Below are 25,043 nucleotides of genomic sequence, written 5' to 3'. Positions count from 1 at the left end.
TTTCATTGGTTACTGTTGTGGCTGGAATTCCAGTAAAAGGACCACTGATTCAGAATGCCACCCCAATTAAAATCCGTAGCTAGACATGCCACTTAAAAGCTTTGATTGACAAAATGTATATATGTCTTTGTTTATTTCTTCCCCCATACATTCAATTAGAAATTAAATATCCTTTTAATGGAATATTCTATTCTAATTGCTATTTGCCTTAACTTTGCTCTTTATTTACTTTTGTTATTTTTACCTTTTTTTTTTCTTTTCTGAGGCAGGGCCTCACTCTAGCCCAGGCTGGCTTTGAACTCACTATGTAGTTCTAGGCTGTTCTCAAACTCACAACGATCTTGCTACCTCTGCCTCTGAAGTACTGGGCCTAAAAGCACTTGTGACCATACCTGGTTACTTTAATTACTTTTATTTAAGTCAAACATACTGCTTTTTTTTTTTTTGTTTTTTGAGTCAGGTTGTCTAATAGGCCAAGCTGACCTCAAACTCCACTCACTAGAATCCAAGGATGACCCTGAACCCTTGATTCCCCGTGTCTCCACATCTCAAATTTTGGGCTTGTGCCACTGAAGGAGGAACGGGAGAAAGGAACATTTATAAAATAGGCAGCTGGCCAGGGTCAGAGAGCATGGATGTCACCTTGCCCAACTCCGTCTCACACAAGATGGCTGCAAGGAACCTTCCCAAGGAGCAGCTTCCTGCTTCTCCCCCAGCTCCGCACCCGCGTGGGCTGGCCTACCCATGAGCTTCAGGTCTACCAGGCACCTGCTTTCCTCCCTTACACACTCATCCTCACTGGATGTTTAATCTGTAAATGGGCCCGGCATTAGTGTGGAAATCTCTTGGCTCTTCATTGCCCAGGAGCCTGGGTCTCTCGGTCCTTGCTTTGGTGAGGGAAGCGAGAGGATTTCCTCTCTGTGGGAGTGGTTTTCCTGCATGTTTTCTACATGAGTCTTGTTCTGAGCGCTCTATTGCAGTTCTACATATATGGTCTCTCTGATGTCTTATGGGAGGGGGACCTTGGTTTGGAATCTCATGTTTTGTTGTGTGTGTGTGTGTGTGTGTGTGTATCTTTCCTAGAGAGACATTTCCCTCCACATCAAGATTTCTCTGTGAAGGAGATTCATTCACATCTGTTGCCCATTTCCAGTCAGGCAGGGGGCTAAGGCCCTACTGGCTTGACTCTTCCAGCCAGCCTTGCCGTTGATCTTGATCCTCTGTAAAATAAACCTCAGAATTTACCCTTCCCAGAGTCCATCTTTCCAGTTCTTTGTTAATTTAGATACGAATCCAAGAGTTGTGGTTCACACATCTAAAATCTTTGCATCTCTATGGAATTTAATCTTTCCCTGGACACAAAATCTTGCATCACCACCACACACAGTTTTGACATTCTTAACAACCGTTTAATTCAAAGCATTCCAAAAATAGTGCATGAAGCACATTTTCATGGTCTTGTAAGTTGTACAGATTACTTTTATTTATTTATTTTCAATTTATTTGCAAGCAGAAAGAGATAGGAGAGAGACAGAGAGAATGCGTGAACCAAAGCTCCCAGTGACTGCAAAAGGTCTCTAGATGCATGTGCCACTCTGTGCATCTGGCTTTATGTGGGAATTGGGGAATCAAACTCAGGTCTTTAGGCTCTGCAGACAAGTGTCCTAACCATTGAGTAATGTCCCTAGCCCTATTTTTCATTATTTTAGCAATCTGGAAACCTCTACCTCAATATAAACAAAAATTTAAATAGAGCATTTTTTTTTGTTGACAACCATTACATTCCAATTTAGTAGACAATTTTCCATAATTAATAATGCACTTTTCATAGCAGTTTTGTAAAATTAAATCCTGATACACAATTCTTTTACATGACTTAATGGTGCCATCCCTCTATATTTACTTTATAAGGGGATTATAATATTTAGTTGTTTAGCTTTGCTGCATTTCTTAATGATTTTTGGAAAATACTTTACAACTCTTTTATTTTTATTCCCTAAAACATTTCAAATTTCTTACTGGGGTAGTTAAGTTGTCAATTTTATCTGGCTAAGAATTTGCAGGCATTCTTCTTGGGTGGGTCTCTGTGGTTGCTTCCAGGAAGGATTGACTGAAGGAGGAAGTACTTCCCCCAGAATGGGTGGCCCTCACGGGGGGGGGGGGGGGAGGAAATTAATCTAAAGAAGCTCTCATGTTTGGTCCAAGAATCTGTTTCATTTTACATATGGCAGAGTAAAGAGAACAACCTAGATCCAGTGATAAGACAAGAAGAGACCTGACTGCCTGCCCACCTGGAGACATTCCACCTCCACAACAACTGCCAGGGCCCAGGAGAAATTGCAGAGCAATCTGAGACTGAATACTGCTCTCACTGCTAGACTGACAACAGACACTTAGAATAATGAAAACCTATGGAAGAAGAAATCCAGAGACTACAAATAAATCTATACTAAATCAGACTGCCAAAAGGCCTGCCATGGCTCAGGAAACATTGCAGAAGAGGGAGCTGGAAAGATTCTGAAATCCAGAGTAGTAGGTAGGAATACCTGAGGCATGATCTTCACTACCCCACAGGGACTAACTGAGACCTTCATGACTCCACAGTGATCAATATAACCCTGAAGAGGAAGGAGTGGTGGCCAGGGGATAATACATATATACTGTGCGTGTGTGTGTGTGTGTGTGTGTGTGTGTGTGTGTATGTGTGTGTGTGTGGTGTGTATGCATGTGTAAAATAAATAGAAAAAAAAACAATGGTTAGAGTTTGAAAAGTATTAGTTAGTAAAGTTAAGGTTCACTTTAGTTTGTTCTGTAGTTTTCTTCAAATAAGCTGCTATTTCTTGGTAAAGCTATTTTATGATAGCATATATTTTCTATTTTAAGCCCAACTAAGAACTGACTTTGGATATTGAATTTTTGGTCTCATAATTTGCTGAATTTTAAGGAGAAACATTTTAATATTTTGTACTGTCTGTTATGCAATAGTGAGATAGTTTTCTATGGTTGTTACATATACCACTTTGGGATACATTCAAGGAACAGAGCCACAGAGGTGATTCCCATTCACCTCTATCAGACGTTTCACCCTTCACCTTAGGCTGATCGTTTTCCCCATAGTTTAGATGGTTTTTCCCTGGGACACAGTACCAAGCCTGCAGCACAGGGTTAGAGGGAACATTTGAACAGGACAAAAGCATTCAGTCTACTTACATGGATAATTCCAAGAGTTACATTATTAAGCATTTCGGGGTCATAGATTGACTCTAAAATAACAGGATGAATTCCCTAAGCTACTCCTCACAGGCAAACCCATTATTTTATGACATATTAATGACAAGAGTGAAGACTTAACAATTGGGGAAAGAAATCTTGTGTGTGTCAGTATTCAAAGAGACTGTGCATAATGAAGGACTGTAAAGATAACAGAAATTTCTATACAAGTAAATCTCAGTAGGTAAGATAAACTTATTATTCGCATATATACCTCTCTCTTTGGGCATGTCTAATTTCTGAATAACGTCTCCAAAAATACAATAGAAGAGACTATTGTGGAATTTGTAAAGTGTTATTCACTGACTATATTTTCAAGTGAAGTTTTTAACCAAGGCAATTAAATGAATATGCTTAAAAATTATTCCTTATGGCTAAAAAGAATTTTCCTTATTAGTATGTACAAATGTTAAGGACCCCCTTATTCATTTGCTTTTTTTAAAAACACCATTTCCAGCATAATGACAATAGTCTTTGAAACCTCTCACCTTTTATGTAAATCAAATCTAAAAATATTTAATTAACAGTTTTGGTGGAAACAATAGCAGGTTGAGTTTCACAAAAATAATCTGCTTTTCTTAATGTCAAAGTTTAAGCCTCAGAGGCATTGATTCATTCTGATAAATGCACAAATGAAACATTCAAACACTTATTGACTAAACATTCTTATACCTATGGTCACTGTAATTTAAAAGTGATGCATCCTGTGTCCTTAAGATTGATCTTTCAGACAAGCTTTTGAGACTATCACTAAGTACCCATTTATATAATTTTTCTTAGAGAAGGATGATCCTTTCAAAATACATAAAATGCTTTTAAAACCTTCAACACATTCTTCATCTCCCAAAGACTATCTATCTAAGTGAGTCACTGGTCCGTGAACTGGCTTCTCTGAGGCAGACATGAGTTCCAATCAGCTTGAGGGAAAGTATTATAAGCAAATGAACTGTATATACACCTACACTGAAACATAGTACTGTATGAATGAAAAATTCTGTCAGCAGAAATAGCAAGCTAAAGTCATACAAGCTAATTAAAATTTCTAGGAGATTCACTCATAGAGGCCTTGAAATATAACACAGTTGTTTTATCATCTTGGGTAAGCTTGATAGTCTTGGTGGCTCTACTTCATCATGTGCAAAGCAAGAATCATAACAGCATTAACTGTATAGGGCTATTAGTAAACAGCATGAAATAAGCCAAGGGCAAGGTGTACAACCTGTGTCCCACACCACTGCCACTGAATGCTTGTTGGGGCTATTGTGACTACACTGTCATCCTTGCCACCACTGAACACAACTGTTTCCACAGGCCTTCTGTTGACCCAATGGAAGATGCCAGGGTCTTAGTAGGACCAAAATATTCAAGCTGATTTGTAAAAATCCCAAGTTGACATTCAGCTGCAAACATGTCTCTTTACCACCGCATTACAGGCATGGAAGAACAATGATTTAGAGCAGAGAAAGAGAGGGTTTGCAGAAAACCAGACAAAATTAAACCTGGCTCATTTTTAGCCAATACAGTAATCAGCTGTGAAATCTAGCCTTTAATTTCACATACAAATACCTACAGTTATGCTACCTTAAAATCTGATGTGGAGCATTCACATAAGTCAAACTCTACTCTTCTACTGAACAGTGGAAGGTAGAGTCAAACCTAGTGAGCACTTACTGCGTAGGCAGACTCTCTTTAGGTCTCCCAGGTGAATAATGGAGGCAGGGCACAATACAACTTCCTGAGTGAAGATCACGGGATGCAAACCCTAAGGGTGTTCTAATAGCTTCCTGCCTGGATGTCCCACCATCCCTGAACAAGGCGAATGAAGTACAGACAGAAAGGAAGAATCCACTATGATGAATTGATGCTCACACCAGCTTTTGTGCTGGCAGGACACGGTGTAAAAGAGTTACAGCACGTGGAAAACTCAACAGGAGATAGAGCTGTGGGAAGCTGCCTGCCAGCATTTTCTTCATAATATATGAAGAGATGTGTTCACTTTCGTCCTTCTGTGTACACCTCCACAGCAGAACACAGTGACATGTCAGTCACTTAAGTCCATTAAGTGGTGTTTTCTGAAGAGAATGTTATAGTTGCATATGAAAATGTAGGCCCTGCTAAATGTTGCTGCATTCAAAACAACTGCCTTGGCCCTGGTGAAATTTCAGAGTAGAGACACTATACCATGTGGTCCACATGGCCACTGGGTCAGACAGAGTAGTTCACCAGGAGCCTACTATAGTGACATTTCCTCTGGGGATTCCTTGACTACATTTCTCTCCAACCTAGGCAAAATTTTCCTGACTTTGATCAGCACATGCTTCTGTAAATGGTGAGATTTGGTGCCATGTTTATTTTGATCCTCAAGGTTTTGAACATTCAGCAGTCTTGAGGCAAACACTAGAAATCTTTCACTGTGCTTGCTGAGCAGTATTCTGTTGTATTCACACACCACTGAGCTGTCTGTGGGCATCTGGAATGTTTCCTACCTTTAGCTGTCATGAGTAAAACTGCCAAGGGACATTCATTTTCAAGTATTTTGGAGACATAAATAACAAGGAATAGTATTACTGAGTCATTACAAGCCAGCACATGAATAAATTTGTTTTAAAACTGCTAAACAATCCTATGCATTATTGTCATTTCCCCTACTCTCAACTATTTATCAGAATTCCAATCCATCTACATTCTTATCAGCACTGGAGTTGTGAACTCATGGTTATAACTGTGCGGAAGGATGTACAATAGTGCCACACAGTTTTAATTTCATGAAGACTAATAATTTTGAAAACTTCTGGTTCAATGGCTTATTAATCATGTGTAATATTTCCTTCATGTGGAATATGTTCAAGCCTTTGCCCAAATGTTTATTTGGCCAACTTCTTGTTGAGTATACGCTACATGAGTCATTTTTCATGGGACACAAATGTTTACTATGAAAACATTTGTTACAAATGGGACTTACCTAATCATATTCTTAGTGGTGTCCTTGTATGTATGCTAGGATAACAATATATAGCTCTAAATGTTTCACAGTTCAAAAGCACTTTTACCCAGATCCTTGTTTAAATACTAATGCAGTTGGGTCTGCAGGAGTCACACCATCATCATTACACTACAGGTTTGGAAATGGAGGTTGAGATGTTAGGGTACTCAGTCACACCACCAACTCCTGGCAGAGAAGAGATTTTCTAATATCAAATGCAGCATTCTTGTGGCTACATCTTTTATCCAGTTCCCTGTTTCTTTATCTATCTCTTGTTCCTCCTGCTATTCCACGTTTCTTTAATAAAAGCCTATAGGAGAGTCTTACAGGGAATAATCTTAAAGAGTCAATGAAATGATATGACAACTTATTCAAAAAACAGGAAAGATACTACGTATATTGTAGCTTTGGGCTTTTGCCTTTTTATTCCGCTTTTCACTAATTTCCACTAACTCAATTTAAAACTCTTTTTGGGCATGAAACAGTCTCTTAATTTTATTGACTAAGATGCTAACACATGCAGTAGTTTATATTAGCACAAATTAAACTTTTCTTCAAGGCTTAAGTCAATTTCTTTCTTAAAGAAATTAAGCTGCTTAGAAAGGCTATATGAAATTTCACGTAAGTTACAGGGTACTGACACCATATCTTAGAAGGAAGACACCACCTTACCACACATTTTATTTACTGTAGGCAATGACTTGAAAGATGGCTGGCTGAGAGTGTGTCATGTAAGAACACAAATAATCACACAAATACATTCAAATTCCTATACAATTACCTTTGGATCCTTGTACACAAAGAGATGTCCATCTCGCAAAACACAATACCGGTCTTGAAACTTATTCCCAGACAGTATTTTATACGGCTCTTCTTTGATTCTCAAGACTCCCTCCTTGTTGCTTTTCTCTGTAAAATAGAGCATTGCTTCTGTAAGTTGGGTCCATTTTCATTTAGTGGGGATATAACAGGAGCCACCTGTGTATTTTCAGTTTTAATTCTACAAAGTGATAAGCACTGTTCTACCTCCACACACCTGAGGGGAGTTTCTAAACGCTGTCGGCAGTATCTTCCTGATTGTCACATGCAATCCTGCCTGCCACTGCTACCCGAGCAGCCATGGCTGGTGAGCGTGTGAAAGGTGGTGAGAGTCCTATCTTTTGTTGTTGTTTATTTAATTTATTTATTGAGAGCTACGGGGGGGGGGAGGGGGAGAGGGAGAGAATGGGCATGCCAGGGCTTCCAGCCACTGCAAACGAACTCCAGACACGTGTGCCCCCTTCTGCATCTGGCTATCATGGGTCCCGGGGAATCGAGCCTCGAACCAGGGTCCTTAGGTGTCACAGGCAAGCGCTAAACCGCTAAGCCATCTCTCCAGCCTGAGTCCTATCTTTGACCCAAGATGTGCTGGGAGTATAAAATACATTTCAGATCTTAAATACTATCTCAAAAGATAGGAGAGAGAGAAAAAAGTCAGTATTCTAAATGTACATTACAGGTTGAAGGGGTGATTGAGTATGTAAGGTTCCATAAAATATATTTATATAATAGTCATGTTAAATGCACCTTTTCATATTTTTAATGTCTCTAACAAGCAACTTAAAATTGTACAGAGAGTTGACATACTTCTTCAGAACTAGCTTGCATGAACAATGCAAATAGAGAACTGAAAAAGAAAAACTTTAGGACTTCTAACCCAAAAATCCAAGAATTTTTTAGTGATCAGAAAAATCCTACAAATAGTAAAAAACGTAAAACTGGCAAGGTATATAATTAACAATACTTGTATCTTCTATGTCATGAAGTCAGTGTTAGAATCAGGTGAGCTGATTGTAATAAAAACACTTTTTTAGTAGGATGTTAAATTTGTTTGTAGTTACCATACATAAATAAATCAATGTGCTTCCATTCTAAAGGTATGGAAGAACATGATTTTCATGATAAAAACCTTTGCTATTTCCTGGTCTTAAGCTTGTTCAAATTTTAATGCACATTCATGTTCTTAAATTTCAGGTTTTTTTGGGGAAAACTTTTCATGGAGTCAACATCAGAAAACAGGTTCAAAAGAGGAATAACCACTTATAAATCAGATGTAAACACAGAATGACTCAATATAGCAAAAGACCCCACGAGCAAAACCAGGTATAGGTATGATCCTGACTGCAAACAAACATCCGGAGCAAGTCTTACAGTTCTCATGTGCAAAGACAAGTGACATGCAGCCTGCTGTTTGGACATACTGCCAAACTAACAAGCTCTTTAAGTATTCTGTGACTTAAAATGATTACTCAGAAAACCACCAAAATTCATCTTCGGGTGCATCCTCTTACTGTCAAGCCAAATTAATATGGATATTTTAAAATATTTTGTACCTAAGAAAAAGTGTAAGACATATAGCAAGAAACTTAGAAGATATCAGATGGACTAAATGATATAACTGATTTAGTACAATAGAAAAGTAGACAGAGACAATTCTAATATTATTGGTTTAAAAACAGGCAAAATAGTTTTAAAAGGTACAACTTAGTTGTAAGGTAGATACTCTATCATGTTTAAGCCAGAAAAAAAAATTCACCTGTCTCTTCAGACAATCCTTTTTTTTATTGGATATGGACATGTTTAGTATGTAAACAGCACATGTTGGTACCATCCTTTCTCTCCTCCACGCCCCCTTTTTGAAGAGGCCTTCCTTGTTGGGGATTGTAGTGACTTTGTATGAATCACAAGCAAGTCCAGTCTGGTCCCTCCACGTTAGGGGGTCTTACACTTATCCTTCTCCCTCCCTCCACCTCATCCTGAGCAAGGAGTGCCTTTTCTCCGTAACGGTCAGGAGCTAGGACAGTGACCACAGTGGTTTCCACCACATCGGTTGTCTGGGCACCTCAGGCTTGAACTCGGTGTTAACCTGTCAGTGTGGAAGTGACACATTTGGCACGTGCCTTCTCAGGGTTAGCTGCAGCTCAGCTTTCACCCGTCTGAACTCTGGCTGTGGGCCGTGCTTTGGGCCTCAGACTTCTCTAGATTTCTGCGATCCTTGCATTCCACCATGACACAAGGATACCTCTAGATGCCAAAAGTCCTCTGCCGCCTGACCTCAGGGCACTGATATTCCTTATGACACAGAAGCCATCTTTTCAGCCACACCCCTTGCTCTTTCCTCTATCAAAAATTTCCAGGTCCTGTTGATCCAACCAATAGATGGATGTCACATCTAAATATGGCCCAGGCATGGTGATATATTCATTTAAAAAATTATAGGAAGGAAAACAAGGGAAAAGTAAAAGAGGAAGAGAAAAAGATAACCCATGGGGTTTTAATGTTTTTGTTTATTTGTAAGAGAGACTGAGAAAAGGGGGCGTGTAAGAGAGAGAAAAAAGAAAACACACAAGCGTGGGCACACCAGATCCTCCTGCCTCTGCGAGTGAAATTCAGACACATGCACCACTTTGTGCATCTGCCTTTACAAGGATACTGGTGACTTGAACTTTTGAAAGACTTTGAAAACAAGTGCCTTTAACTGCTGAGCCATTTACCCAGCCCCCCTTTTTGATCACAGCTAGGCTGCAGTTTAGAGAAAAAAATATTTAGAATAGAAAGAGGCTGCTTCTAGTATTCTGAGCTATTATTTTATAATTAAAAAAACCTCTACGATCACATGGATAAGAACTGGATGTATAGTAGAGAGACAGAATATTTGCCTTGGAGGCAGGTTTCAATGTCCAATTCTGCAAAAAGAAAACAAAAATATATGCATAGAAAAAACACAGTAGCAAGGTATATTCAAATAGAACATAAACAGATTATGAAACTGAATCTGTACTAGATCAAAAATTAGATTTTCCAAAGTATTACATAATCTCAGGTTTTACAGAAAAACAGCAGTGCCCAACAGGCAGCCCCTATTCCTAATAAAACAACTGCTTGAGGTTGGGCGGGGCATGGTGGGGATAATGATGGCAAAGAAAGAGACAGTGTGATGCTTACAGAATGAGTTTATGAATACAGACCTACTGTCTGATTTACCCTGGATAGCAGGATAGTGGTTCAGGACAGGGCACAACGGCTGGACTGAGAGAAATCCTGATTCTAATCCCTGCTACTCCGCTTGCCATTTCGTCCCCTTATGGAGCTACAGAACGTCTGTATGACCCAGTTTCTTAACTGACAGGACTGGTGAGAGGACAGAAAGGAAAGGGCTACGTAAGCATATCGTTCTGAAGTGGAGAGGAGCGGGGAAAGGAGAGAGGCGACAGGGTGGGGCAAGAACTGGCCCAGCATGGGTACAAAACAGACAGTAACTGTGACCTCTGTTCTTTTATGTGCAATCCACTTAGTGACAAGAGCACCTAATTTTCATAGTTTCTAGGCAAGAAAACTAAAAGGTACTCTTGAATTATATTAGGCAATTATTTTGTGTAAACTAAGAAAACAGGAAACAATGTTTCTATGAGTTTCAGTAAGTTGTTTCAAAATAGTTAATGTGGGCTGGAGAGATGGCTTAGCGGTTAAGCGCTTGCCTGTGAAGCCTAAGGACCCCGATTCGAGGCTCGGTTCCCCAGGTCCCACGTTAGCCAGATGCACAAGGGGGCGCATGCGTCTGGAGTTCGTTTGCAGAGGCTGGAAGCCCTGGCGCGCCCATTCTCTCTCTCTCCCTCTATCTGTCTTTCTCTCTGTGTCTGTCGCTCTCAAATAAATAAATAAAAAATTTGAAAAAAAAATAGTTAATGTGCCAAGCGTGGTGATGCATGCCTTTAATCAAAGGATTTGGGAGGCAGAGGTAGGAGAATCGGAGAATGAGTTCAAGGCCAAGGCCACCCTGAGACTACACGTTAAATTCCAGGTCAGCCTGGGCTAGAGAAAGACCCTACCTCAAAAAAACAACAAAAAGGTAATGTAACAAGTGATACTTTTTTTTTTTTTGGTTTTTCGAGGTAGGGTTTTACTCTAGCCCAGGCTGACCTGGAATTCATTATGTAGTCACAGGGTGGCCTCAAACTAACTCATGGTGATCTTACTACCTTTGCCTCCCAAGTGCTGGGATTAAAGGCATGAGCCACCATGCCCGGCTACAAGTGATATATTTGTTATATTAAATTGGGGTATAGTTTTCAGTACACTTTTAATAAATACAAAAGTAATACTTTGGAGGGTACAACTTTACAACATAGGAAGGAGAAAATGTTATCCCATCTACAAATGTGAAAGTTGTGGCTCACAGCAGTTATCTGAAAAGTTAGAAAAGCAAATATGCTATAATTAGAATGTAGGTGCCTTATTATTAACAGATAATTCTATCTTCTCCACTGGAACCACAACAACCAGAGAATATTTCCTGGCCTGGGAGACACAGTGTTAGAGGAGACGCTGGTGATGACAAAGTAGAACTCTTTCTCTGTGTTTGAAGGCTCCGAATAAACATTCTGGTTTACAAGAGTCATTCATCACATGCTGTATTTGTAGCACTAAGTTAAACAGGCTTTGACACTTGGATGTTTTTCCCTGTAGGTAAAGAAAATGCCTAACAATCCTTTATATTTTCTGTTGTAGATCCCTGCAAGAAACAAAATAACTTAAAACTGGGCAACTGGTTTCCTCCCTATAGAATTATACTTATCAGAAAATATCCAGGTGCTTATAGTCCATAGTGACAATCCAGCACCATCATAACTTTGCAGGACAATTTTCCTTGAAGTGAGAGAGGCATAAAAGTCAACTTTGTCCCTATCTCTGGCTCCAAGAAGAGCTCATGGGGAGTTGCATGCGAACAACTTCAGCCAGGCTGGTTTACATATTAGTAACATTTGACAGAAGTTCTTTTTTGTCTATTCAGAATAATGGACTCAACTTACCAGGTACAAATTTGCTAAAAGGCAGTGATGCTTTTACTTGTTTGATTCTAAGGTGAACTTAATTGGAAAGCACATGTCATATGCAGCAACCCAAGTTTAGAAACGCAGGGCCTGCTCGGGGGTTGCCAGTCAGCTGTGTTCACAAGGCTTTTCCTTGTTACAATCATTAAGATTTGATTCTTACAAGTGAAGTTTTCTAGGGATAATTTTAAAGAAATGTAGTGATGAGAAAAGATTTAGTGACATAAAATTATTCATTTTGAAGCTTACAGAAGGCTAACTTTAGAGCTTACATGTGATAGAAATGGTGAAGCAACAGTAACTTAAATGATGCTTGATTATTCCTATCTCAATGTCTCTGCTTTCATTCTAAAGTGCAGAAATGAAATTTGAAAACTATTATCTTTCTTTTCAAGTTAATTAACTCCTAATTACAATAATGACAATGAAACAAATGTTTCTTAGGAATAAAATGCTGTTTAGAAATACATAGAATTGAGTTTTTAAGTAGTGGCAAGAGATAATTATTTTCCGCCAATATACTTCTATAAAAGTGAACTAAGTTATCTCATTACCTTACAAGAATGAGTAGAAATTAAATGCTGTATTATTCTAAAACCCATTCTTATAGTATCTGCATTTATAATACAGAGATAAAGAGAGATGAAAAAAATTAAAGCCCTTAAACTAGATCAAATACTTCTTTTTTAAAAAATTATTTATTTATTTATTTGAGAGCGACAGACACAGAGAGAAAGACAGATAGAGGGAGAGAGAGAGAATGGGTGCGCCAGGGCTTCCAGCCTCTGCAAACGAACTCCAGACGTGTGCGCCCCTTTGTGCATCTGGCTAACATGGGACCTGGGGAACTGAGCCTCGAACCGGGGTCCTTAGGCTTCACAGGCAAGCGCTTAACCGCTAAGCCATCTCTCCAGCCCAGATCAAATACTTCTTGTACTATAAAATAATAATAATAATAATCATTATTATTATTATTTTGGTTTTTCAAGGTAGGGTCTCACTCTGGCTCAGGCTGACCTGGAATTCACTATGTAGTCTCAGGGTGGCCTCGAACTCACGGCAATCCTCCTACCTCTGCCTCCCGAGTGCTGGGATTAAAGGCGTGTGCCACCACACCCAGCCTATAAGATTCTTAAATTAGACAGTGATGACAGCATTATGTTAAATAGATTTCAATGTTATAATTTATCACATGAAAAAAACTATCATAGAATTAATGAAACATATATCACATAAATGTCTATACATATAGGATAGATGCCAAGAGGTAGACATAAGCATAGTGATATAGAGATCGAGACATCAAACACAGTAAAATTTGGGGTATCTGAGTATTTAATATTAAGGGAAGAAATGGGCAGTTTGCAAGGAATGCCAAATAATGCTACTTTATTTTATTTTATTTTTGGCACTGAAGATTGAACTCAGAGCCTTGTGACATGCAAAGCATGAACCACTGGCCTACACCCCTTGTGCCAACTTTATCTCACAGGATGTTACCTCAGCTAGTTGTTATTGAGAGAAAAAGCGTTGCTGCATCTAATGACCCTTGCTTTCAAAATGCTGATTTCTACTGGGATGCTAAGACAGAATTTAAAGAGCTTTAAAAGTGGGAAACTTTTTATATCATTTTTTTAAATATATTTTTTTAATTTATTTATTTGAGAGCAACAGACACAGAGAGAAAGACAGATAGAGGGAGAGAGAGAGAATGGGCGCGCCAGGGCTTCCAGCCTCTGCAAACGAACTCCAGACGCGTGCGCCCCCTTGTGCATCTGGCTAACGTGGGACCTGGGGAACCGAGCCTCGAACCGGGGTCCTTAGGCTTCACAGGCAAGCGCTTAACCGCTAAGCCATCTCTCCAGCCCTATCATTCTTTTTTTTTTTTTTTTCTTGCTTTGAGGCACAAAACTTCCTGAGATGATTCCTGTTTGACTTTTTTGTTTTTGCTAATAAATGGTTAGACATTGTACCACCCTACCATCTCAGTTTCTTTCTTGGATGTAGCCTAACTTTCCTAGTAGAAGCATATATGGGTAGTGGAATCTTTCAGCTGCATGCATGGGAGATGGGCAAACGAAGCAATGGCAGCTCAGGGATAGGCGTTCGCTTTGAAGCTTCCATCTCTGAGGATTGAAAGAAATAAAATGGCATAGCCAAAATCTGCTGGCATTTCACTCTACAGAATGCCTCATGGAAACGTCTAACACAACCTTTTAAACCTGCGGCCCTTTCCTCCGCCTGTTCCTATGCAGGATGCTCCACCTAGACTGTAGAGCTGGTGATGCCTTCCCAACAGAAGCACCACTCAGGGACATCTAGATAACATGGTGGATACTGGGAACACCATCCTCCCACATGAAGAGAGAGTCAAGGTACAGCTTGGAACTGTGCGAGTCTTGCCTTCAGACATGCAATGACTTCACTCACATTGTTCTCATCAGTTCTGTCTGTACAATCCTGATTTTTATTTCCCCAAAGATGAATAGCACTGAGAAACATCCCTGCTCTGAGATGCCCAATTCCCATGTGCATAAAATCATGCCTTCTATTATAATCTTTTAAGGTCTAATTTTTGATATGTGTTTATCCACATAAGCCTCACACTAGGACCAGACCACAGCAAAGAATACTCAGTCTTAGAGTCAATATAACATGTGTTTCTGGAATGGACAGACAACATCCAAATATAAACCTCTTTCACAAAGACTCATTACTGGTGCAAAACCTGGAATGTGAACAGCCACAAGTGAGGTAAACACCACTTAACACGGCGAGCCACTCTTCCTGGGACTTTAACTTGGTGCTGTCAAATCACCCAATTATTACAACACTTGCGACATGCTAGCAATTTCTCTTCCTCGCAAGACTGCGTAATCACACTGCGTATTGACTCATTTTCCCACTTTCAAACACCACTTATGTCTTAATAACTACCACTCAGCCACTTGAACTTTGCAATGTGAAGTAAGGGCACCTACCTCGGCACTGTTTAACCATGTCAATGGTTAAGAATCTCTTCACTACAAGGTAAGCACTGCCAGGCTCAGCGAGGGAACTCCACCGAAGCACCGGCTCCAACACGTTCTCCGTATAGTGGAGGGGACGCTCTGGAAAAACACACACACACGCATACCAATTACAAGGAAAAAAAAATGAAGGCGTTTTTATGATGATTACAAATTAAAAAATCCATTTGAAAAGGTATACGTTCAATCTACATAGTTGATAAAAATTATTTAAAACCATTCATATTTGTAAATGTGTGTATGGGGTGTGCAGGTGAACTGGCTGAAGAACGCATGCTGAGGTCAGAAAACAATTTCGAGGTATGTGTTTCCACCTTCCTTGAGACAGAATCTCGCCACTGCAAAGCAAACTGCCAAACTGCAAAACACCGTTGTGGGTCAGCTGACATCAGAGATGAATGAGCCACTTTGTACTCAGCTTTATGTGGGTGCTGGAGAATTGAACCTGAGCTTTGCAGACAAGCATTTTTAACTGCTGAGTCAACTCCCTAGATCCATATTATATTTTTCATTAAAGAATAATAGCACAAGAACCACAAATCAGAGCCCCTAAAACATCATACAAAGGAAGAATACTATGTAACATTTTGGAATTCATAAGTGCTTTTCCTTAGATAAAAATCTCAAAATTCTACCCTTAGTACAATGACCATGTCTCTTAGTCTCACTTCTTTTTCATTTAGATAACATTCCTGGTTTGCATATCTAATTAAATAACTTTTAAAAGTCCTAATAAAATTTATCTTTTCCAATATTAATAGGTATGAACAAATCTTTTGTTTATCCCAATAATATTAGATTTTAAAATTTCAAATGAATAATAATGAATAATTTATAGCTGGTATTCTTATAGTGAATGAACATGAAATCTAAAATAATGCTATCCAGAAAACTTTGAAAATAATTAAGAAATAACACTGAGTGATCATTTTTAACCATTAGCAAGAAATATCAGTTAGAAACACTATGGTCATGTTAGACATTCATTGTTAATACAACAGGCCTATCAGCAAGAAATAGTGACAGCTTAGAGATTTCTTACTGATGAATCTTCATTAATATATATTTGTTTTAGACAAGTATATCATATTCTTTTTTTTTTTTTTTTTTTGCTTTTTCGAGGTAGGGTCTCACTCTGGCCCACGCTGACCTGGAATTAACTCTGTAGTCACAGGGTGGCCTCGAACTCACAGCGATCCTCCTACCTCTGCCTCCCGATTGCTGGGATTAAAGGCGTGCGCCACCACGCCCGGCTAAGTATATCATATTCTTAACATGGAATTAAAAAAAAAGATATATAAGCCGGGCGTGGTGGCGCACGCCTTTAATCCCAGCAGTCAGAAGGCAGAGGTAGGAGGACTGCCATGAGTTCAAGGCCACCCTGAGACTACAGAGTTAATTCCAGGTCAGCGTGGGCCAGAGTGAGACCCTACCTCGAAAAAGCAAAAAAAAAAAAAAAAAAAAAAAAAAAAAAAAAAAAAAAAGGATTTATAATTGTAATCCAACCTTCACAGGGAAGTTCTTTTTACAGATTAAAATATGCCAATCAGTTAATAAAAATGTCAGCATGGAAGCCAATGCTGGGAAAATTACTCAAATCTTTTTATAGTACACTGAAAATGGTACAATTTAGGCAGCAAGAGCAGCAGCCCTGACATGAGGAAGCGGATGTTGCCTTGCTAACACCGCAGCCATATGTCAGTGGAGCTGCCTCCTTTAGTACCTCCCAACAGCACACACACTTAAGATATGTGTATAGCTAATACAGTAATATTACTAAAGAACAGAAGGAGCAAGTCTAAGGTACTTGGATGACACACAGGATATTGAAACTGATGATAAAATCACAAGTAGAATGGAACAAATGCATCATATCCTTCCTAATTCTGGCTCCCTTGCTAATACAACACCCCTCAAGAAGTACGAAGCTGTGAAAAACCCCACACCCACAAAAGAAGAGAACACGTTTCATGCTTCCAGTATAAGTTACGAGGTTTTTGCTTCCTAGTCATAAAGTAAAATCCAGGTCTTGACTCTGTTCCTACTATAGAAAGCCTACTTATTATCATTATGACTGTTATAAAAAGGTCAATATCCGTACATCCTGAAGGTAACTCTGTGTTTCAATGCACTAATGTATTTCCCATACACAACACAGCTCTGAGTACTTAATTTATATTCAATAAATATTTCAGGAATGAAATATTTTATAAATTTATAGTTCATAAATTAATAGGAAATAACAGATGATCAGACAAAATATAATTTCTTATAAAACTAGGCAAACTTTTTTTTTGTATATCAATTTTGCTGTCCTTTGAGGAATTTTCAAAGTGGGTGCAAAGGTTAGAACCATCCATAATTTGTCAAACTTATAATTGAATTATTGATTAACCATACTAATCTAATAGCCGATTTTTATATTATTGGAGTTAGAAGTATTTAAATGTATAAAACTTCCTTCTCAAGTGGAACATTCTTGATTCTACTACTTGAAAGCCCTAAGAAACTGTTGATCCCATTAATGATTATTACTTCTAGAATGACAACTATACCATATATTATATGCATATCTGTTATCAGATTAAGTTCTCACAGACTCTTCAATATAGGTAGTTACTGATGCTCGTATTTTACATGAGTGAAAACCTGATCATCACAGGACCTGTCTTTTGCTTTGCCACTTAAATGGTTAAGGCAAGGAACAGAGATTTGTACCCTAAATCTTCCTGACTTTAAACCCCTAAAATTTTAGGACAATCCTTATTGTATTTTAATCAGGTAGGAAAATCTCCCATGAAGCCTTCTCCTATGTAATGTTTGGGAACAAATGACCAATTCACTAAGATATGTTTGACTCCTGAGCAAGGCAATGAAAGTAAAGTTAAAAAATAATCGTTCGTTTACCCTCTCTCCTTCACTTTCCTAGCTTTTGAGAGAAGATGGTAAGAACATGGCAGCAATTTCAGTGCTCTGCACTACATAAAAGGGTGACAGAGCTGTCAGCTTGGCAACGTAGGCATACCAGCCTGAGCTAGACTAGGGTGTGTGGCCTCGAATAAAATCTCATACTCTTTTTATTACACAATTAAATTGGTAATGAGACTTCCAATCGTCAGAACATTTATATTAAGTGGTATCCTAATTACATACTGTTACAAGTAGATACCACAGGGAAAGAAGTACTGTTCTTAATTATAACAAAATGTATCACAGCAGACACTGAGGATTATCAATGAGCATATAACTGATTTTGGTTAAAAAAACAGTATATTATCCTCATCTGTAGAAGATGAAAGTCTTACATGCCTTCTTTCCTAGATAAAGAGAAAAGCTGAAAAATGGAATGAAAAGTTCAATATTTTTAGACTGTCAAATGACATATTGTAAAATGACATTAATTTCTACTTCAAGAATGAAGTAAGAGGCATGAAAATTGACTGACTCAACAAACATTGTTAGAATATCAATTCGTACACATATTTTATAAAGACTACCCTTACAGCTGTGTACCATGAAGGTTACATGGTGCACATGGCCATTTGGTATGAGGGCATTTATGAAAATCAACAGTTCTTACTGGCTACATTACAGATGAGCAAAGAATGAAACTGACCTCCCTTGTTCAGAAGGGGAGCTATTCTTTTTTTAACCAGAAAGAACACCTGTTGCACTAATGGCAAAGGGTTTTTTTTTTAATAAAAACAAAAAAGTTAGGATTTTTCTAATCATCAAATTCTAAGTGTCAAATTCAGAGGTATACGAAGCTTGGTTCACTCCACCCATATAATCAGAAAATGTGCTGACTTGAAAGAATGTTCATTAAAAAAAAAAAAACCACAAAAAAAAAAACAAAAAAACAACAACAGGTAAGAGACTTCCAGGTAAAATGGTAGCATAGGAGTCACACCAAACCAGTCTAGGGAGGGATTTAAGCAAAACCCCAGAAAAACACACTCTTGTTCTGAAAAGTGAAGGAGTATAGGTTATTCTTAGACACAGCAGAGAAGCCGGAGAGACCAAGACGCACCAGAAAGGAGGGAAACGGCCCGAGTCCCGCCGAGGCGCCCGTGGCCCTCAATCCTCCCTCAGCGCCGCCCTGCCAGTGTGCCAGGTGGGAGGAGCAGCAGCAGAGACAAAACAACAGGTTTTCACCTTCATCAGCCCCCTTGCAAAGTCAAGAAATCTGAAGGAAAGACGGCTGAGATCAACTAAGGAGCTGCTGAAATTGCGAGCAACCCCAGAAGTCTGAGCTCTCCCATCCCCCACCAGGAGAACCTGGAACCTGCAGCATTCAGCCCCCAGTGGCAGCGCAGCCAGCAGAGCGGATCAGAGCTACAGCTGCACAGCACGTGGAGGGGTTCCTGCGGGCACTCGGCATTGGTGAGATTGGAAGCCACCCCAAAAGGTAATGAGACTGACAGACAAAAACAAAACAAACAAACAAACAAACAACAACAACAACAAACAACAGGTACTTAGGCCTGCATTGGAAGAGCTCTTCTCTCTTTCCTTGTCAGGGCAGGTTATGGGATATATTCTTGGTTGGCTTTACCATTTTCAAATTTGGGGGTTGAAGTTTATTGCCTTTGGTGCTTTCGTATACATGTATTGGGCCTTTGTTTGTTGTGTCTGTCATTATTGGGGGCTGGGTCTGATCCAGATCCAAGTTGACCTGGAACCCAATTCAGAACAGAATTCTCTACCTCTCAGCTGACAAGATTAAGGGTGTAGAACAACACACACCCTTAGGGATTTTGGATTTTTATGACTGTTTCTTTTAATCCCCACAATTGCCTATTTTGTGCTGGTTTTTATTGACTGTGTACATTACTCGGTTGAAGTTTAGAATTTGCCAGTAAATTATTCCACCCAGTCCACTAGAATACTTGCTTACAAGCAAACTTAACACCTAGGATTACGTCTGTGGCTTTGATTGGGGGGACAAGAACTACAGCTGACACCTTGAACTCATATCCTCAGGGTATATATAGAGGTGGATTTCTACATCTGAGAACACTGCAGATAAGTAGAAAACCCAAGCATCAAATGAATTCAGGATGCAAAAGTCACTATAATATAATACAAGAAACTCAAATAATCAAGACAAAAACTGTAAATCCGTCAGAAAGGATCACCAATGAGACTATTTTAGATGAAATGCCTGACAAAGATTTCAAAAAAATGATGCTCAAATTAATCAGAGAAGAAATGAAGGGAATCAAAGAAGAAAACACAAGAATTAAAGAAGGAAACAAACTTCTGAAAGAGAATACAGGAAACAAGCTTAATGAAATAAAGAGGTCATTATAAGACATGAGTAAGGCAATAAAAATACTGAAGAAAAACCAGGCTGAAAACCCAGTTCTGAAGAACAGAGTCAGTGAAAAACAGACTGTGGAAAGTCTCACTAGTAGAATGGATGAAGAGGAGAACAGAATATCTAAACTAGAAGACCACGTGGCAGACCTAATACATTCTAACAAAGAAAAAGACAAGCTAATGTCAAGGTATGAATTGGAATGGACAAAAATCACATGATCATCTCATTAGAAGCAGAAAAGGCATTTGACAAAATCCAACATCTTTTCATGGTAAAAGTATTACAGAAGCTGGGAATATAAGGAACATATCTCAACATAATTAAAGCTATTTATGTCAAAACCACAGCCAACATAATAGTAAATGGAGAAAAACTTGAAGCTTTTCCACTAAACTCAGGAACAAAACAAGGGTGTTCACTGTCCCCACTTTTGTTTAATATAGTACTGGAAGTCTCAGTTATAGCAATAAGGCACGAGACACTCATAAAAGGGATACGAATTGGAAAGGAAGTGATCAAATTATCACTATTTGCAGATGATATGATTCTATACATTAAAAGATCCTAAAAACTCTACAAGCAAACTGTTTGAGCTGATAAACACTTTTAGCAATGAAGCATGATACAAAAAAATACACAAAAATCAGTTTTTTTTCTATATACTAACAACAAACATGCGGAGGATGAAATCAGGAAATCTCTCCTATTCACAATTGCCTCAAAAAAAATAGTACCTTGGAATAAACTTAACCAAGGAGGTGAAGGATCTCTACAATGAGAACATCAAAACACTCAAGTGAGAAATTACAGCAGATACAAGGAAATGTTCTTGGATTGGAAGAACCAATATTGTGAAAATGTCAATCTTACCAAAAGCAATCTACTCATTTAATGCAATCCCTATTAAAATTTCAATGACATTCTTCACAGAAATAGAAAAGACAGTCCTAAAATTCATTTGGAAGCACAAAAAACCATGTATAGCCAAAACAATTTTGAGCAACAAAAATAAGGCTCATGGTATCACCATACCCAATTTTAAGCTGTATTACAAAGCCATAGTAACAAAAACAGCATGGTATTGGCACAAAGACAGACATGTAGATCAATGGAACAGAATAAAGAACCCAGATGTTAATCCAGGCAGCTGCAGCCAACTGATTTTTGACAAAAATGTCAAAAATATTGTCTGGAGAAAAGACAGCCTCTTCAACAAGTGGTGCTGGGAAAACTGGATATATATACATATGTTGAAAGAAGAACATAGATCCTTGTCTTTCTCCATGAACAAGAAGCAAATACAAGCGGATCAGGGACCTTAATATCAGACCTGAAACTCTGAAATTGCTAAAGTAAAAGGTAGGGTAAACCCTTCAACATCCTGGCATAGGTAATGACTTTCTGAATATACCCCCAATTGCTCATTAAATAAAACCACTAATCAACTACTGGGATCTCAAGAAATTACAAAGCTTTTGTACAGCAAAGGACACTGTGAATAGAGCACAGAAAAAACCTACAGAATGGGAGAAAATCTTTGCCAGCTATACATCTGACAGAGGATTAATATTCAGAATATACAAAGAACTCAAAAATAGAACAATAAGAAATCAAACAACCCAATCAAAAAATGAGCTAAGAAAATAGAGAGTTTTCATCTGAAGGAATACAGATTGCATATAAGCATCTAAAAAAGTGTTCTAAATCATTAGTCATCAGGGAAATGGCAATTAAACCTACCTTGAGATTCCATCTTTCTCCTGCCAGAATGACTACCATCAAGAAAACAAACGACAATAAATGTTGGCAAGGATGTCGTAAAAGGGGAACCCCTCTACACTGTTGGTGGGAATGAAATCTGGTACAGCCATTGCAGAAATCAGTGTGGAGGCTCTTGAGAGAGCTAAAAATAGTCATATGATCCAGCTACACCACTCTTAGGCATATATCCTAATGACTCTTCTCACTACCTTAAAGACACTTGTACAACCATGTTCATTGCTGCTCTATTCACAACAGCTAAGAAATGGAACCAGCCTAGACGTCCATCCACAGATGAATGGATAATAAAGATATGGTACATCTACAGAATGGAGTTCTATTCAGTGGTAAATCTGACAGATCTGATATGGCAGGGAATGGATTAATACCCTCACATGAACTTACAACTAAGTACTCGTCAGTGACTCTCCTACATCCTGGAAAGAAGCATGCAGAAAGCACTCTGATGCCCAGGCTGTACACAGGGCCTAGAGAGCTCTCAGGGACTCCTCAGCTAGACACAGGGGTCACTTCCTTCCATGGTCGTGTCCATGTGTACAAAGAGCTACAATCCTAGTCACTTACTTCCAGAATAAAGCTACTTTCTCTTCTCCACTTCAGTAAACAAAATAATTTAGGATATATGTTCTAGGTCAATGTATTACACTAGAGATTATAAGAAATATGAAGATCTAAAAGGTATATGTGGTAAGTCCTTACAGAGTAATGATGTGTGTTTCAGAGAGTATGAGTTCATATCAATCTACCCACTGATGACCAGAGTCAATGCTAACTGTTCATCTGAATATCACCTTCAACGATGAGGTACGAATGAGATCATAAAGGGTGGATAGGAAATGAAATGTAGAAAAAAGATCTCCATACTGGAATATTATAGAACGGCCCATGATTTTAAAAGTTTACCATGTCAATAGTGGTGGCAGTCATCTTTAACTCACAAATATGATGAGACTAGTAATCAAACCCTTTTTCCTCAAGAAAAGAGAAATATAAAAAATAGTATCACTTCTATACTCTATAGTCATATAATGTTACGTTTTATGTATGCAAGAGGGTTTCACTGGATGGCTATCATGTATGAAGCACTGTGCTGACATGGAAAGCAAGAAGAAAACAAATGTGAGAATCCCTACTTCTTTCCAAGAAGCTTTTGTCAAGACAGTCAAGGGTGATCTAGGCCCTGAAACAACTCTGCACCTGGACTTCAAAGGATTTCATGGGGTATGCCATTTGGGGAAAGAAAAAAGTAATACTTGGGAAATTCCATCTCAGATGTTGGTCATGAACAAAGAATAAATGATATATTAACAAGTAACACGAGAAAGGACAGCCAAAGGGATTGGAACAAGGGAAACCCATGCTGAGGAGGTAGACAGAAGAGAAAGAAAGTATAGTTTAATAAGCAGTTAAAGAATCAAGAAGACAACAGAAGCAGGACTGGAGAGCATCACAAGAAAAGGAAAAGGCCACCCCCAGTCCACATGCAGCAAGTCAGGACACAAAGCCGGAAGCAGTCATACTGGATGTGGACTGTCAAAGGAGACATGTGCCTGAGCAACTCTGTCTGGGGAAGAGGGAGCCAGCCCCACCAGGAGGACACTGAGATCTGATATCCAGACATCTGGATCTTGTTGATATATGCTGACACAATTGTTTTTAAATAAAAATAAAAATTTCAGAAATTGACATAAGACAAAGAAATAAATGACTCAAAATGGACTAATAAAAAAGGACGTGTGTATGTCATTCCATCCTCATCCTAACACTGAGGGCAATGCTTATCATCATATGCCCTGGGGAACATCAACATTGAATTTTAATTTTTGTCATGAGCTTCAAGGTAGCAGGGTTTTCCTTTTGGCAGCTTGACAGCTATACTTGAAAGGGTCCCAAAACCTTAGTGGGTAACAGCTAGACAGATGGTCAAGGTACAATGCCATTCTGCATCTTATGTATTTTTTTTCCTGGAGGTCTTTAAAACCAAATGGTGTCATCAGAATGTTCAGCTTATTCAGCACTTCGCTGGGCTGGTAGTCAAGGTGTCTGAAAACAAATCTTTACCCTTCAGTTTCTTTGGAAGGAGAAAAGACAAAGTTATACATTAGAGATAGGAAAATGAAACAGCCACCAGTCTTCTAAATAAAGTGTATGAAGTGACAAAAGAGCTTTGTTACAAATCAAATTGTTCATCCTTAAAAACAATCCTCTTATTACATAAGGCAGCAAGAGAGATGCCTAACATTTGCATTATATTTCTATAGTCAGTAGCATAATTATTCTTATTATTAACAACAAGTCAAATTCAAGTGGTAACAACATACGTCAAGATGGACATAATGGTAAAATGGAATTCATAATAAGATCTTAATCTTTAAACATTAAAATGTCAGCAATATCACAAAAGAACATTTTTTTAAAACTCTTTATTTTCATTTTATTTGTTTATTTGAGAGTGACAGAGAGAGAGAGAAAGTGGCAGATAGACAGAGAGAGCGAGAATGGGCACATCAGGGCCTCCAGCCACTGCAAAGAAATTGCAGACAGGTGCGCCCCCTTGGGCATCTGGCTAACATGTGTCCTGGGAAATCAAGCCTCAAACCAGGGACCTTAGGCTTCACAGGCAAGTGCTTAACCGCTAAGCCATCTCTCCAGCCCCAAAAGAACATTTCTTTTTTTTTAAAAAAAATATTTATTTATTTATTTGAGAGCGACAGACACAGAGAGAAACACAGATAGAGGGAGAGAGAGAGAAAATGTGCGTGCCAGGGCTTCCAGCCTCTGCAAAA

The 25,043-nt window shown here is 38.7% G+C and overlaps 1 protein-coding gene across 3 annotated transcripts in view; it reads right to left on the bottom strand.

Annotated features, from left to right (window-relative positions):
• Positions 1-25,043, bottom strand: part of Arap2 (ArfGAP with RhoGAP domain, ankyrin repeat and PH domain 2) — a 186,519-nt gene that overhangs the window by 18,579 nt on the left and 142,897 nt on the right. For all 3 annotated transcript variants that reach the window (XM_004656108.2, XM_045130025.1, XM_045130023.1), the window contains 2 exons: positions 15,105-15,233; positions 7,035-7,162 (listed from right to left, as the gene is read on the bottom strand). In XM_004656108.2, coding sequence (XP_004656165.2) covers positions 7,035-7,162; positions 15,105-15,233 — 257 coding nt within the window. The remainder of the gene's footprint in view (positions 1-7,034; positions 7,163-15,104; positions 15,234-25,043) is intronic.

This window comes from Jaculus jaculus, chromosome 11 (genome assembly GCF_020740685.1).
Source record: "Jaculus jaculus isolate mJacJac1 chromosome 11, mJacJac1.mat.Y.cur, whole genome shotgun sequence".
NCBI classification, from domain to species: domain Eukaryota; kingdom Metazoa; phylum Chordata; class Mammalia; order Rodentia; family Dipodidae; genus Jaculus; species Jaculus jaculus.
Note: the sequence above shows the minus strand (reverse complement) of the source record. Positions and strands in the feature narration are given on the sequence as shown.